Here is a 13,437-nt window from a genome sequence, read left to right as displayed (position 1 = left end):
GAAGTTATCGTGTTAATGTCTATGACAGTGTCGATCAATATCGATAATTCTTAAAAAAAAAAATTGCACAATTCCAAGTAAACAACCTTTTGATTGGATGGATTGGATTTAAACCACTACTTTTATTTTTAGCCATTTTTAGGTATCTTATCTGAAATTTCTATTGGCATAAATCAAAGCATGTTAACTGTCAATCAATTTTTTGAAACCTCTTACCTTTACACCTCTAATAAATATAATACAAATATTTTATACATATTTCACTTTAATTGACTTTGAGTGAAAAGTAGACATTTTCACATCTTGAGTGTATTTTCATTTAAATGGGAAGTGACCTCTTTATTATTGGAGAATACTAACGGACAGTTGCCACTAAAATACTTAGCTTTCCCTAGCATTGAGTGATTTCACTAGTGTTGATTTTATTAAATTTCAGTCAGATAAACCCCAGACATTAAAGGGTGATACGGTCAAAATTTGATCAAGGGAAAACGCGTGTAAATGGTGAAATCGTTTATTTAAAAAATCAAATTAGATTTCTTTTTCAAGTTCAATTAGTATAAAATTCAGGAAAAATATTCAGTTAGGTTTTCGCTTTTCCAAATCCGAATTGCCGGGCCTCACGCTTGACACCTGCCATCAGATTTTGTACAACCACCTTGTCCCCCTTCTTCGCCGCAGAAAGCCAGTTTGCCTTGACTGCTGCTCGTCCTTAGCAGTTTTTTTGGTCTTCTTTAGGTTCCGCTTGACAATAGCCCAGTATTTCTCAATTGGGCGGAGCTCTGGCGTGTTGGGAGGGTTCTTGTCCTTGGGAACCACCTGCACGTTGTTGGCGGTGTACCACTCCATGGCCTTTTTACCGTAATGGCAAGATGCCAAATCCGGCCACAACAGTACGGAACAACCGTGTTTCTTCAGGAAAGGCAGCAGACGTTTATTCAAACACTCTTTCACGTAAATTTCTTGGTTGACAGTACCGGAAGCTATGAAAATGCTGCTTTTCAAGCCACAGGTACAGATGGCTTGCCAAACCAGATATTTTTTTGCGAACTTTGACAGTTTTATGTGCTTTAAAATATCTGCTACCTTTCCCCTTCCTTTTGCCGTATAAAACTCCTGTCCCGGAAGCTGCTTATAGTCGGCTTTGACGTAGGTTTCATCGTCCATTACCACGCTGTCAAACTTCGTCAGCATCGTCGTGTACAGCCTCCGGGATCGCGCTTTGGCCGTCGTATTTTGTTTATCATCGCGATTTGGAGTCACTACCTTCTTGTAAGTCGATAGTCCGGCTCGTTTTTTGGCTCGATGCACGGTTGTAGACGATACACCCAGCTTATTTGCGGCATCTCGGAGAGAGAGGTTAGGGTTTCGCTTGATTTGGCAACTTTTAGCGATTTGATACGCTGCTCTTCTTGCTTGGATGGCATTTTGACAACTGAAGAGTGAATTCCAAAATCAAAATAGGAGCAACATTCTACACACACACACCTTCAAAATGAGGGGTGTTCAGGTTTTCTAAATGCAAAATTGAAAGAAATACGTCAAGTTTATATTGACCAAATTTTGACCGTATCACCCTTTAGATGGGTAACATCGGTAATATCTAAACTAGACTTCGCCAATTTTATCCGATTTGCGCCATATTTTGAATTTCATGACCGCTAAAGGAATATGCTGAAGATTATTGGTATCGATCTATTATTTGCTAAACGCCCATATATACCCATCCAATGTTTTCACTTATTGGACAACTAAAAGCTGCCAAAGTTGGTTGAAAACCCAATTTCGTCCACTAAACTTCTATATATCCACATTTTATACGATTTGATTGAAATGTGTCCTTTTTATTGTTTTTTCCAACACATAAAGCAATATTCGGAAGATGGTTGATATCGGTCCATGTTTTCAAGCCTACGAACAAATATGTATGCAGAATAAGATTGTTCGCAAAAATTTTCTCTTTTCTTATTTCCGAGTGCTTTTGATGCAAATATAGGATAAGTTTTTAATATTCCACATTGGAGTCGAATAATGGCTTATTATTTAATAAATTATATGGAGATAAAAAAAATGTCCACGTGGCCACACCATTTCATTTTCCGTCAAGAAATCCAATTAGATTTCAATTTGGTATTCCGTCGCGTTATTTTGGACTTCCTAATAAGAAATTAACGTAAACAGGTGCTCGCCTACAGCTATGGTTATGTTTACACACAAAGGACCTTAAACCTTACGTTTACACACTTACGCAGCACCTTACAACCATGCCTGTGGTAAGTGGCTTGCTCAGCAAGTTTGCTACTTCTGTTTCATAATTCTCGATTCGAAGAAGAAGAAATTAGAATGGTGCTGGGTTCATTGGTATGTTATGAGTTTTTCTAATTATCCCATCCGGAATGATAGTCGCCAAGATTTTGTTGTAAAACTTATCATAGCCTATCTTTCTTAATTAGGCTTATACGAAATACAGATACAGTATAATTTAAACAAGTAACATTGTACATGAAGTATTAATAAACACTCATCCAGCAGACGGGAACTATTTAATATAAAAATAGTTTCAGCAATATTTCTAAGTGCACTTTCGAAAGAAGTTAAGTGGCAAAAATGTATGTCATATAAAAATAATTATTTTATTGAAGCACTATTGGCCAATATAAATTCCTTTTTAAATTGATCATATATAACAGCAAATATTTATTGTTATAGAGAAATGCTTATTTTCGTTGGCCACTTTAAATGGCCAAAATTGTGATGTAGAAAATTTAGACATGATGAAATAGATAAGTAAATTTTAAAGAATTACTCGAAACGGGTTGATGATGAATACGATAAGAACATGTGACAGAAGTATCAAAACATTATTGAAGGAAAACATTGGCCCAAGAGAACGACGGGGCGCGTTATCAGTAGTAACTGCATAAGAAAATAACAAATAAAACTAGAAATAATGCCGCCAAAGTCCAGTGCCGGCTGGCAAATAGTAACTCAATCGTTATCAAGTGAAAGGAAAATAATATAGAGCAAAAAAAAACTGGGCCTGTCTGGTTTGTCTCTTCTACGGAGTATATGATATGGACGTCATTACCATTAGTCAGCTGTTATCTTTGCATTTTTGTTGTTTTACTATTCCATCATACTTGAGAAATCTTGTGATTAGTATTCTGCTAGACATGTTTAATGGTATTTCTAGAATTCTTTGATGGTTATACGAAAGATATATGACGCTATTCATGAAAGAAGTTTGCTATTTGAAATATTTTATACATACAGATTGCTATGCCCTGGCATATTGACGTCACGTGCTTTGAATTTCTCTTGTTTTTATTTCATTTCGCTTTTATCTTCATTTGCGTTGGATACTATGTCAAATTTCTTTGCAAAGCACGATCTCTTGGTTTTAAACAAATAAAGCAAACTGACAACAGGTTTTGTTTTTTGTTTGTCGCGAAATTAATTTAAATTTCATTTTTTTCATGTTGCTGTACATCTCTCTGTTTTAAGCTTTATAAATATTCAATCATGTGGCATTATTAAGAAACCGTTCACTTCTCATGAAAATTGTTTACTTCCGGTAAACCGTTTTTACGTGACATTTCGTTTAAGTATTGTTTCAGTGAAAATTGTTTGTAAAAGATGAATATCATTATAATTAATCCAATTGTTTGGAATTGGGAATAATGGTATATTGCACCTGTTTTATACACCTGTACCATCACTCTGAAACTGGGTCTTATAAGTTATGGGATATATTTGCAACACCTAGAATAAAACGAGATAGTACATAGTACTAGCACAATCCATGTTAACGATTTTAATTAGAATTAAATTATTATTATTTATAGAATTAAATTATTATTAGTTATTTTTTTTTTTTAATTTGAATTTTACTTTGAAAACTCGAATTATGAATCAACTTTTTGATGAGTTGTTAGAATGAAAAGAATTTGATTTGTCTCTTAGTTGGATCACAATGGCATAAATAGTAGAGGTGTGCGCGTGACACGCGTGAATCACGTGAGTCGTGAACAAAATCTAAAGCAATTCTCGTGAATGTGCGTGAATAAAATTTCTGCAAGACCACACTCACGAAAAAAATCAAGATTTAATTCATACTCGTATGTTACGAGGCCGGTTCGGAAACTTCTTAGCCTATCAATGAAAGAGAATAGTTAGTTTTTCACAAATATTTTTATTTTTCAATATAATCTCCTGCAACTTCAATACAACGCTTTTCTAGCAATTCTATCCCTTGATTAAAATAGTTTTCCTCAAGGTCTTGAAAATAGTGGTTTACAACTGTGATTGTATCTTCATTTGAGGTAAAACGCTTGCCAGCAAGGATTTTTTTTAGATTTGGGAACAAGTAAAGGTCACTGGGAGCTAAATCAGGAGAATATGATGGGTGGTCAAGCAACTCTACTTTAATTCGTTGATATTAGCCATTGTTAAAACACTCTTGTGCGCTGGTGCGTTGTCTTGATGAATTTTTTTTTTTTTTAAGCCAGGACGTTTTCTCGAATTTTTACATTTAATTGATCCAAAAGGTTTCAATAGTACTCTGAATTGATTGTTTTACCCTTTTGCAGATAGTCGATCAATAAAATACCTTTGAAGTCCCAAAAATCCGTTGCCATAATCTTACCAGACGATTGAACTGTTTTTGCCTTCTTTTGGGGCACTTCCTCCAGCTTACAAACAAAATTTAACATGTGTTCATAACAGAGATGGAAGTTTCCAAAACACTTAACTTTTTTCTGTTTATACCGCGCTTTTTGTGCTAGGCTAAGAAGTTTCCGAACTGCCCTCGTAACTGAAATTAATTTAGCTCTCGAACTATATTCTATTTTTGAATTTTGTTACCTTTGCTGATTTCCGTTTGGAAAAGGTCGTGAAATTGTCGTGAATCACGTTATTCTCGTGAATCGTGCGTGAGCGTAAATCTTTGAATGTGGTTCGTGCATGAGCGTGCCTGAATACTGGTTTTTATTTCGTGAATGTGCGTGAGTGGGATCGGCTACTACACGTATCGTGCGTGAGTGTGAATGAAATTTCACTCACGCGCACACCTCTACTGAATAGTATAAGTGAGCCTGAAACTTAATCGGGCTGCCACTTAACCTTAACCTAACCTAGTTGGATTTCATGATTATAAAGTATAATTGTAGGCATGAAAATGCCAGATGTTCACTCATTCGTACGTATAAAGAGCCTTCATAGCTTGAAAATTGCAAATAAAGTATGAAATGGAATTGAGCCCTATAAATGGAATAAGGGCCTCAAAAAATTCAATGCCAACTTTAAAGCAAATCAGATGAAAATTGCATTTTCTACAAGGGGCTACATAAATTCCTAGTATTATAGCCACGAGAATTTTTCACGTGACACTGAAGTCATATTTTCCCTTTGGTATTACAAATGTCAACACACAAAGATATTTATATAGAAAATGCGCATTATTAACTTTACAAAATATTAGCATAAACATTTTTTTATCACATATACTATTGTGGTGAAGAGAACCGGGGATATAAATGATCTACTGACTGTTTTTTATATAATTTAGCTAAAAACAGCTGTTGTTGTTTTTTATGAATGTTTATGATGGCTTATAGGCGCCAATATATTTATATAGTATAACAAATAAAAACTTTAGATTCTATAATACGTATGTTTTGGAATTACCTTTATACACAAAAGCCTTTATCTTTTGAACTTTTGCCTGCCATAGTAAATATTTTGGAGTCAAATAAAAATTTATTAAATATTTGCATTTGAATGGAGTTAAAGTGGTTCCGTGAAACATTTTGTTGCAAACAATAAATACCCCCAGAACCGATAGGTCTGTAGTTTTAATACATTGTTTATATGTATTATTTTTTAATACATTGGATACGATGTAGTGTAAAGTACGGAAAGTTCATCATAAGAATAACCATTGTCAAAGACAAATACTTATTTATATGGAAATTTTTGATACACATAACAATTGTGCATAACAATTATTAGACCATCCTTTGACCAGGCTCATCTTCAGCAGATACATCTACATTGGGCGGATATAATGTCGATATCATATCTAAAATTGCCTTTAATCTGAATTCTGTCACGATCATACACCCAAAGAGATTTGTTAGTAGAAACGGCAGAAAAGTCTGCTAATAAAGCAAAAAATCTGCAGAAAAAGGGAAATCAGTCACTGTTTGCTGAAATAGCGAACATTGTCTGCTGTTTTCTTAGCTCGATTACACTAAAACATGTTTTAGTTTGTCGGAGAAAAATAAAAATTTCAACTTAGGGTCTATCGTAACACAATTAAAACAATATTTTATAAATATCTTTAGTATAAAATCTATTAAAAATTACGATTCAAGCCTACCAAGTCTACCCAATACAGCCACAACGGTTAACATTTAGATGTAACATTCATGCAAATGTCCACCAGGTTTTCACAAATATACACCCCAAGTCTATTTTTTGGTAATGCACTAAATTAATTGTCTCCGCCAAATTTTAGCTCTTACCTTCTTTACGATAAATCCGACTCTGCCGATAGTTCTTAATTTCATTATTGAATTTGCGTCAATAGAGTTATACTTATTCATTCAAAAAATGTAATTCTAAGCCTGTTTGGCCAAATAGTTATTACAATGGACTACTATCTAGATTTTCATACAATAATACATAAGGTGTGTAAAAAAAGAAGGAAACACATTTTGTGAACAAACTGCTATAAATTATAAAATAAATATTTTATTGCACTATTTAGATAACAATTTTGCAAATTACAAAATTTAAAAAGACAATAATTTGCTCACAACTCTTTATAGTTTGACTAGGTCAGTAATGATTGTAAACGTATAATGACAATAGATAATGTATTAAAAATCAAATTCACACGGAATATAATATCGCCGTTTATTCATTGTATACATAACAAAGTGTCAATTTAAAATGCAATTGGCACCTTAATTTTCATATTTAATATTTAATTTCATATGGAAGTGTAATAAATCAATAATAATTTTTCTTTATACATTTTTGTCATTACAGTTAAATATTGAAAGCCATCATGCATAGAGCCAATACAGCCTTCAATTTGGCTTTATCGCCAATTGCACATAAGAACTTTGCATCATGGCTGTTGAAGGGCAGCAACAAGAAGGTAAAGTATTCCACTATAAAAAGTCCAATTTTCAGGATATGATGGATCAATATTAATGTTCTTACTACTCTATAGATTGTTCATAATGCTATGGCCGCCGCTGCGCTACGTTGTTATAACTCTGCTGCAGCCGAACCGTTTGCAAATGGAACAACAGCTTCTTATGTGGAAGAAATGTACAATGCTTGGTTACGAGATCCCTCCTCTGTACACACTGTAAGTTTGTCTAATAAATTGTGGAAAAATCTACTAATTTGTTAAAATTTATTTTCAGTCTTGGGATGCCTATTTCCGCAATAATTCCTACTGTGGACCCCCAAATCTCGCTCCCCAACAATATAATACATTGCCCGTCTCCGCTTATGGTGGTATGGCCGGTGTAGGTGGTCCTGCTCCAGACTCCAAGACCATCGATGATCATTTGGCTGTACAGGCCATCATCAGAAGTTATCAGGTATGTTTTTCCTATTTCAAATCCGTATTTTATATTTCGTTCATATCATCATTTCACTTTAAAAAAAATGGGGTATTTTTCGTTTATGTATATTGTTCAATGAGTTGTTTAGTTGTCAATTATTTGAAAGTGACGTTTTATTTTTTATTTTTATGGATCATTTAAGTAGAACCTAATTATGAGTGACGTTGTATATGTTGTATAGTGTTAATCAAAATATTATCGCTTTGTGAGATCAAAGCTAATCAAAAATAGACTTGTATGTGGAAATCGAATACAATAAATAAATATTATATAACAATTTAATTACTCTCTGAGGAGTATTTTTTTATGACAATTCCTAATATAGTTGAATTAAATATTTTAACTAATAAGGACATGAATGCTATTATATTATAAGGTTTTTTTTTTAACCTAACAGGAAAATCGGTATTATTATTATAATTTCAACTGAATAGTTTGCTGGTAATAAATCCGAGACTAATGTGTGTTATAAAATTTTATAAATCTAGCATAAAATTAAACTTATCGTTGAGATCATTCTAGTTGTACTTCGTTTTTACATAACGACTATAGTCAGTATAAAAAACGATCAACATACTCAATTGAATGAAGTTTTTGTACTTCAGTAAATAGATTTTTTAGTATACAACAAAAAAACGGTGAGTAAATTTTGGCTCAGATATCGTTCTTGAATTTCCGAATCCTTCGATCTCGGCGCATAGACTTTCATGCATCTTCTGGATGTCATAAAGACGACTTTTGTAACATCTGACTTCAGATTCGATACAGTCTGAAATTTTATTTCGGAATCTGAAATACAGCTTACCAATTTGTCTTGCCAGTTTGTTGCAAAACTATTTGCAGTCATGGGATTTACTTTAATGTCATGCACTTTTTCCATGGCATCGCTTTCACTTGAGTCAACAATCGCATGGCATTTTGTAGAATCATGAGAAAATCCAGCCAATATAAATTGAGACTCGATTTGTTTGAATCACAGCAAAGATTCCGTATGCCAAAATAATGGAGCATTAATTGTTGAAAAATTTCCTCCGGGATTTGCCATTTGTTTAAAATTGGTAAACAAAAAAATTGTCGTAGTGGTTACTAAAAAATTTACAATTTAAACACACGACAAAAAACTATTTATGTATATAAAAAACTTAAATGTTTACCAAAAATGGAAAAATTAAAATTTTGTATTGGAAATAAAAAATAAAATGTAATTCACCACATCACTATAAAGGAAAGAAAATTTCACAAATATATCTGGCGAAAAATTATCGGATTCAACTCTGGCTTCGAGTTTAGTTTTTACTGACCGAAATTTATATAAACATTTTATTAATTGTATTTATGTCCTTAAAATTAATAATCTTGACATAAGATGAGCGTACAATAGTTGATAATTTGGCTTTTCTTGAAATCGTAAAATAAAATTTGTACATATGGTATATGTATGTATAAATTCGTCAAGAACTGTAAATTACTTTCTTAAACGTATTTGTTTCCAAAACAGTCTGCTAAATAAAACAAAGAGCAAGGAACTATTATATGCATTGCTAATAATGGGATAATGTAAAAAATATGCTAAATGTTTAATATGTAATAATAGACAAATGAAGGATCGAACTCGTTGATCTCAATGTATCTCAATTGGTCTCTTTGACATCAGTCCATGATAATAACCTCAAGACTCATTACTCTAGTAATTGTTGTAAATTATTTAAAATCCTCTAAGACTTATATTTTTTACCGTACTAAAAATAAGCATCACATTTAAAGTTCATCCAGTCGAATATCATCATTTTTATATAAACTAAAGACCATAGAGTATTTTTTAATTTATAATAAAAGTCCGAAAATCACAAATTCATTAAATCTCAATAAGCACTAGAATCAGTTTGAATATTGGACCAACGTAGATTTCTTTTATTGTCAAAGTTATTTATGTAAAAAGAGATAATTCGCTGGAGACAAACGTCGCAACAAATACAATAAATTAGTATTTGGGGTTTCCGAAAGAATAAACTTTAACATTGGAAGAAAATAGAGTTAGTCTAAAATTTCGCTTCGGTGGACAGTATTATTTTTTATTAATTTTTGATATTACAAACAAAATTAAACAAAATAAATATGCAATGACAATTCGTTTGTATGGGGTAAATAACATTGGTTAACTTATTTTAGCTTCATGTAATTAAACATGTAAACTTAACAATTTTTATAGCTATCAATAAAACATATAGAACATATGCATTTTTAGGTGTAAAAGTGTTAAGTATAAATGGTATTTAGATCGCAATTTAATTACCCAATAAGATTTTAAAAAAATTTAAATAACTAAAACTAAAGAGAGTAAATGTTTTAATGATTAGGAAAAGACGCAAAAACATATCAAAAAATTATTTTTTTTTCCTCCCGAACGAAATTTTACACAATGTTCTCTTTGAATGTAAAATATTATATTTATTTTATTTTTTTTTTTTATTTTATTTTCATTATGTAATTTGAAGCCACATAGCGGCCAATTTATGTAAATTACAATGAACTACTAACCGTGACTAAAGTATAATTTAAGTTATGGCAATGTGAAAATATATGCGAGTATATAAAAAGTATAAATATGTATATAAGATGGTATAAAATAGATTAATTAATAATATGATAAAAAATGAAATATAACAATTATAAATAATAATATGATAAAAAATGAAATATGACAAAACATTTTTGGTTCCCATTATAATTGAAGAAAAATACGAAAGAAAACATTATTTACTCAACCAAGCACAACAAAGCAGCACTACTAACTCGAGTTTGGATAAGCTTCATGCAGGTGATCCAAGTTGAACGAGTAATCTTTTATCTTGGATCACCTGCATGAAGCTTATCCAAACTCGAGTTAGTAGTGCTGCTTTGTTGTGCTTGGTTGAGTAAATAATGTTTTCTTTCGTCTTTTATATGTAAAAAAGTATATAATATATTGAAAAAATCAATGGTAAATAGAACTTATTGAAAATATTTGTACAAAAAGAGGGAACATTTTCTAAAATTTCGAAGAGGATCAGGTGCTATATAAGAGAGTCAAACACAATAAAACAATAAAATCAAATAAATTTGTAATCGACTTTTGATGTTAGCCAAAATCATAGATTTAACTGACGATATTAGGCAAATTATCAGCTCTTTAAAATCGAAAAGTAGAATCATTCAATTAGTTAAACCCCGATTTTAATCAAAAGTTGGTCTTTGAAATGTACATATTAGAGTGACCGCAACTTATATGGGGCAAAAAAATGTCGGAATCTTGTTCGCCTTAACCCCACAAAACGAATCCCCTTTCCAGATATTGGGATAGCCAAAATTTGAGCCCGATTAAACGACGTTAACACTCAAGTTTTCATCAGGCTCACAAGTCTGAGCATGCCAAAGCTGTTGTACGATAAAGTTTTCATCATAAAATGTTTTTGATGGCATATGAAATCTTTTAATAATACTGACCTGATGATGACATAGAAAAGAACAATTGTTTTGATCTTGGGGTCTCAACTTCATGGCGCCTTCAACGAATGATATTGTTTTTGCGTGCATATATAAATAACAATTGTGGAAATTAATAAATATTTAATGGACCGATTTATGTTAGGATCTTATTATAATAACATGAAGAAAATTAATGTAATTAATATTAAGGAAAATGGATTCTATGCTGTTGGTACTGTTTTGTATTACATTTAATTGAAGAAAAATAATATTATTCTATTTCCCCCCTTTTCCTTCCATTTAATAAACACATTTGCATTAAAATTCATTCATTCATTCACACTATTAGGCACGCGGTCATTTGGCTTCGGAATTGGATCCCTTGGGAATTCTAACGACAGAAAAAATTCGGGCGAAAGATGGTCTTACACGTCGTGCTAATGAAGATGTTTTACGCCAACATTCTGGCTTTTTGTTTGGTAATTTCATTTTTTCTTTCTCTTTCTTCATATAATACCATAGAACTTGAATAAGTTGAAGAATTAAAACAAAACTGCGTTATACCGCAAATTAAAATAAAAAAATGAAATTCGGAGATTTGGTACAAAAAATATCAATGAGGCATCATATTTTTCTCTCACTTTCTCTGTCTATGTCTATGTAAACATAGCATTTTTAAGGAAGTTATAAATTTCTTCTTAGTACTACTCGTCCATCACATAGATAAAGGATATCCAAAAATTAGATATTAAGACCAGCATTGATTGTTGTCGTTATTGTTAATAATATTTCCTCTAACCCAGTCGAAAGTAAATACTCTATAATAAATTTAAATAGTAGTTAGGAAACAGTCACATTTGGCAAATATTTAACAGAAATCAAACAAATAATACTCGTGGAAAAAGTTTGATACTCATTGTGTTCGAATATTTGATCAATATGACCATATCCCCTTATTCAAATAACCTTGTTGTTTGTTACATAAATTATTCAATTTAATTATGTTTTAGTAGTCGTAGTATATTTCTCCATATTATTTTTAACCCCATTTTAAATCTAACATCACATTGTGTTTTGTTGTTTTCATTAACATTATTAATATTTTTGGTTTTCAAAATTCTCATAAAATTCGTGGTCGTTCAAAAACTTTTTGTGCTATTTCTATAATTTTCAAATAAATTATTTTTAAATGTAACTACTAAACACATGCTTATAAAAATTTTCTGTTTGCTTTTTTCTATATATTTATCCTCTACTCGTCCACAAATTGGCATATTGGGGGCTAAAATTAAAAAAAAAATGATTGTAATTTTCAAAAACAAATGTTATTACTTCATAAATTTGCAAACAAAATAAATATGGTTTTAAAAACCATTAACATAACCATAGATTCGAGGCCATAACATTGCTCACCTCGACCCCCTTGAAATCAATTCCGCCGAATTGCCTCGCAACTCTACAATTAAAGTTATTCATGCTACCTTCGATTTTGGTAAGTAAGATTGATTTTCGGTTGTAGTAAACACCTTTCTATTTCCGTCACCATGAAATGATTAAGAATGAAAATCTCCTGCACAATATTTTTGGTTTTTCCCTTTCCTATTTAGTTTTAAACTGGTGTAACTAGTTTGGTTTTTTTGTTTTTCGCAAGAAAGCAAAACCCCAATTTAGAGTAGCATAAATTGTTGTTGTCTTGTTTTGCCCAAAATTTTGTAAATATATACTATAATCTTAATTTTTTTTTACAGTGAATGTAATTTGATGTGGTCATTACTACCATTTTTTGAATGTATATTATTTTTGTTAGATGCCATACTTATTGCAATTGCATTTGTTGTTTTCTTATTACTTGTTTTGTGTTTAATATTTGTCTAGGTTGCCGAAAAAATAACAAATAATGCCACGGAAATGGATAGACATTGTCTTGTTGAATTGATGAATTTAACACTCAAAAAAATTTGTTCTGATTCAATCACGAAATTAATTGATACAATTAATTTTTTAATTGAAATGTCTTATATCACCAACATGATAGTATCAATCACAGTTTTAATTGGACATTAAAAATATACTTTATTAAAAAATTAATTGATTTCTTTAACAAACTTGAATTAGTTTTTTAATTGATTCAATTAAAAATTTAATTGATGTTGATTACAAAACTCAATTAATTTTTTCATGTTCATGATTGAAGACAAACCGAATTAAAAATTGCTCACACTTACTCCTAAGTCCATTTAATTATGTATGTTAAAAATTAAATTCATAAACAAATGAAAACCCGTTACGTTGTATACATAGAAAACACATCGCCACATCGACAATTGCG

General features: G+C 31.3%; 1 protein-coding gene across 6 annotated transcripts in view; it reads left to right on the top strand.

Moving 5' to 3' along the window:
* The window catches only part of LOC142233050 (2-oxoglutarate dehydrogenase complex component E1-like), a 36,882-nt gene that overhangs the window by 7,227 nt on the left and 16,218 nt on the right, over positions 1-13,437 (top strand). For 4 of the 6 annotated variants that reach the window (XM_075303831.1, XM_075303832.1, XM_075303834.1 and 1 more), the window contains exons 2-5: positions 7,054-7,165; positions 7,241-7,381; positions 7,440-7,619; positions 11,458-11,587. In XM_075303831.1, coding sequence (XP_075159946.1) covers positions 7,073-7,165; positions 7,241-7,381; positions 7,440-7,619; positions 11,458-11,587 — 544 coding nt within the window. In that variant the 5' untranslated portion in view covers positions 7,054-7,072. Of the gene's footprint in view, positions 1-7,053; positions 7,166-7,240; positions 7,382-7,439; positions 7,620-11,457; positions 11,588-12,497; positions 12,601-13,437 lie in introns of all 6 variants that reach the window. The other 2 variants (XM_075303835.1, XM_075303833.1) reach the window with 1 other exon arrangement.

This window comes from Haematobia irritans, chromosome 4 (genome assembly GCF_050003625.1).
Source record: "Haematobia irritans isolate KBUSLIRL chromosome 4, ASM5000362v1, whole genome shotgun sequence".
NCBI classification, from domain to species: domain Eukaryota; kingdom Metazoa; phylum Arthropoda; class Insecta; order Diptera; family Muscidae; genus Haematobia; species Haematobia irritans.
This window is presented reverse-complemented; position numbering and strand designations above follow the sequence as displayed.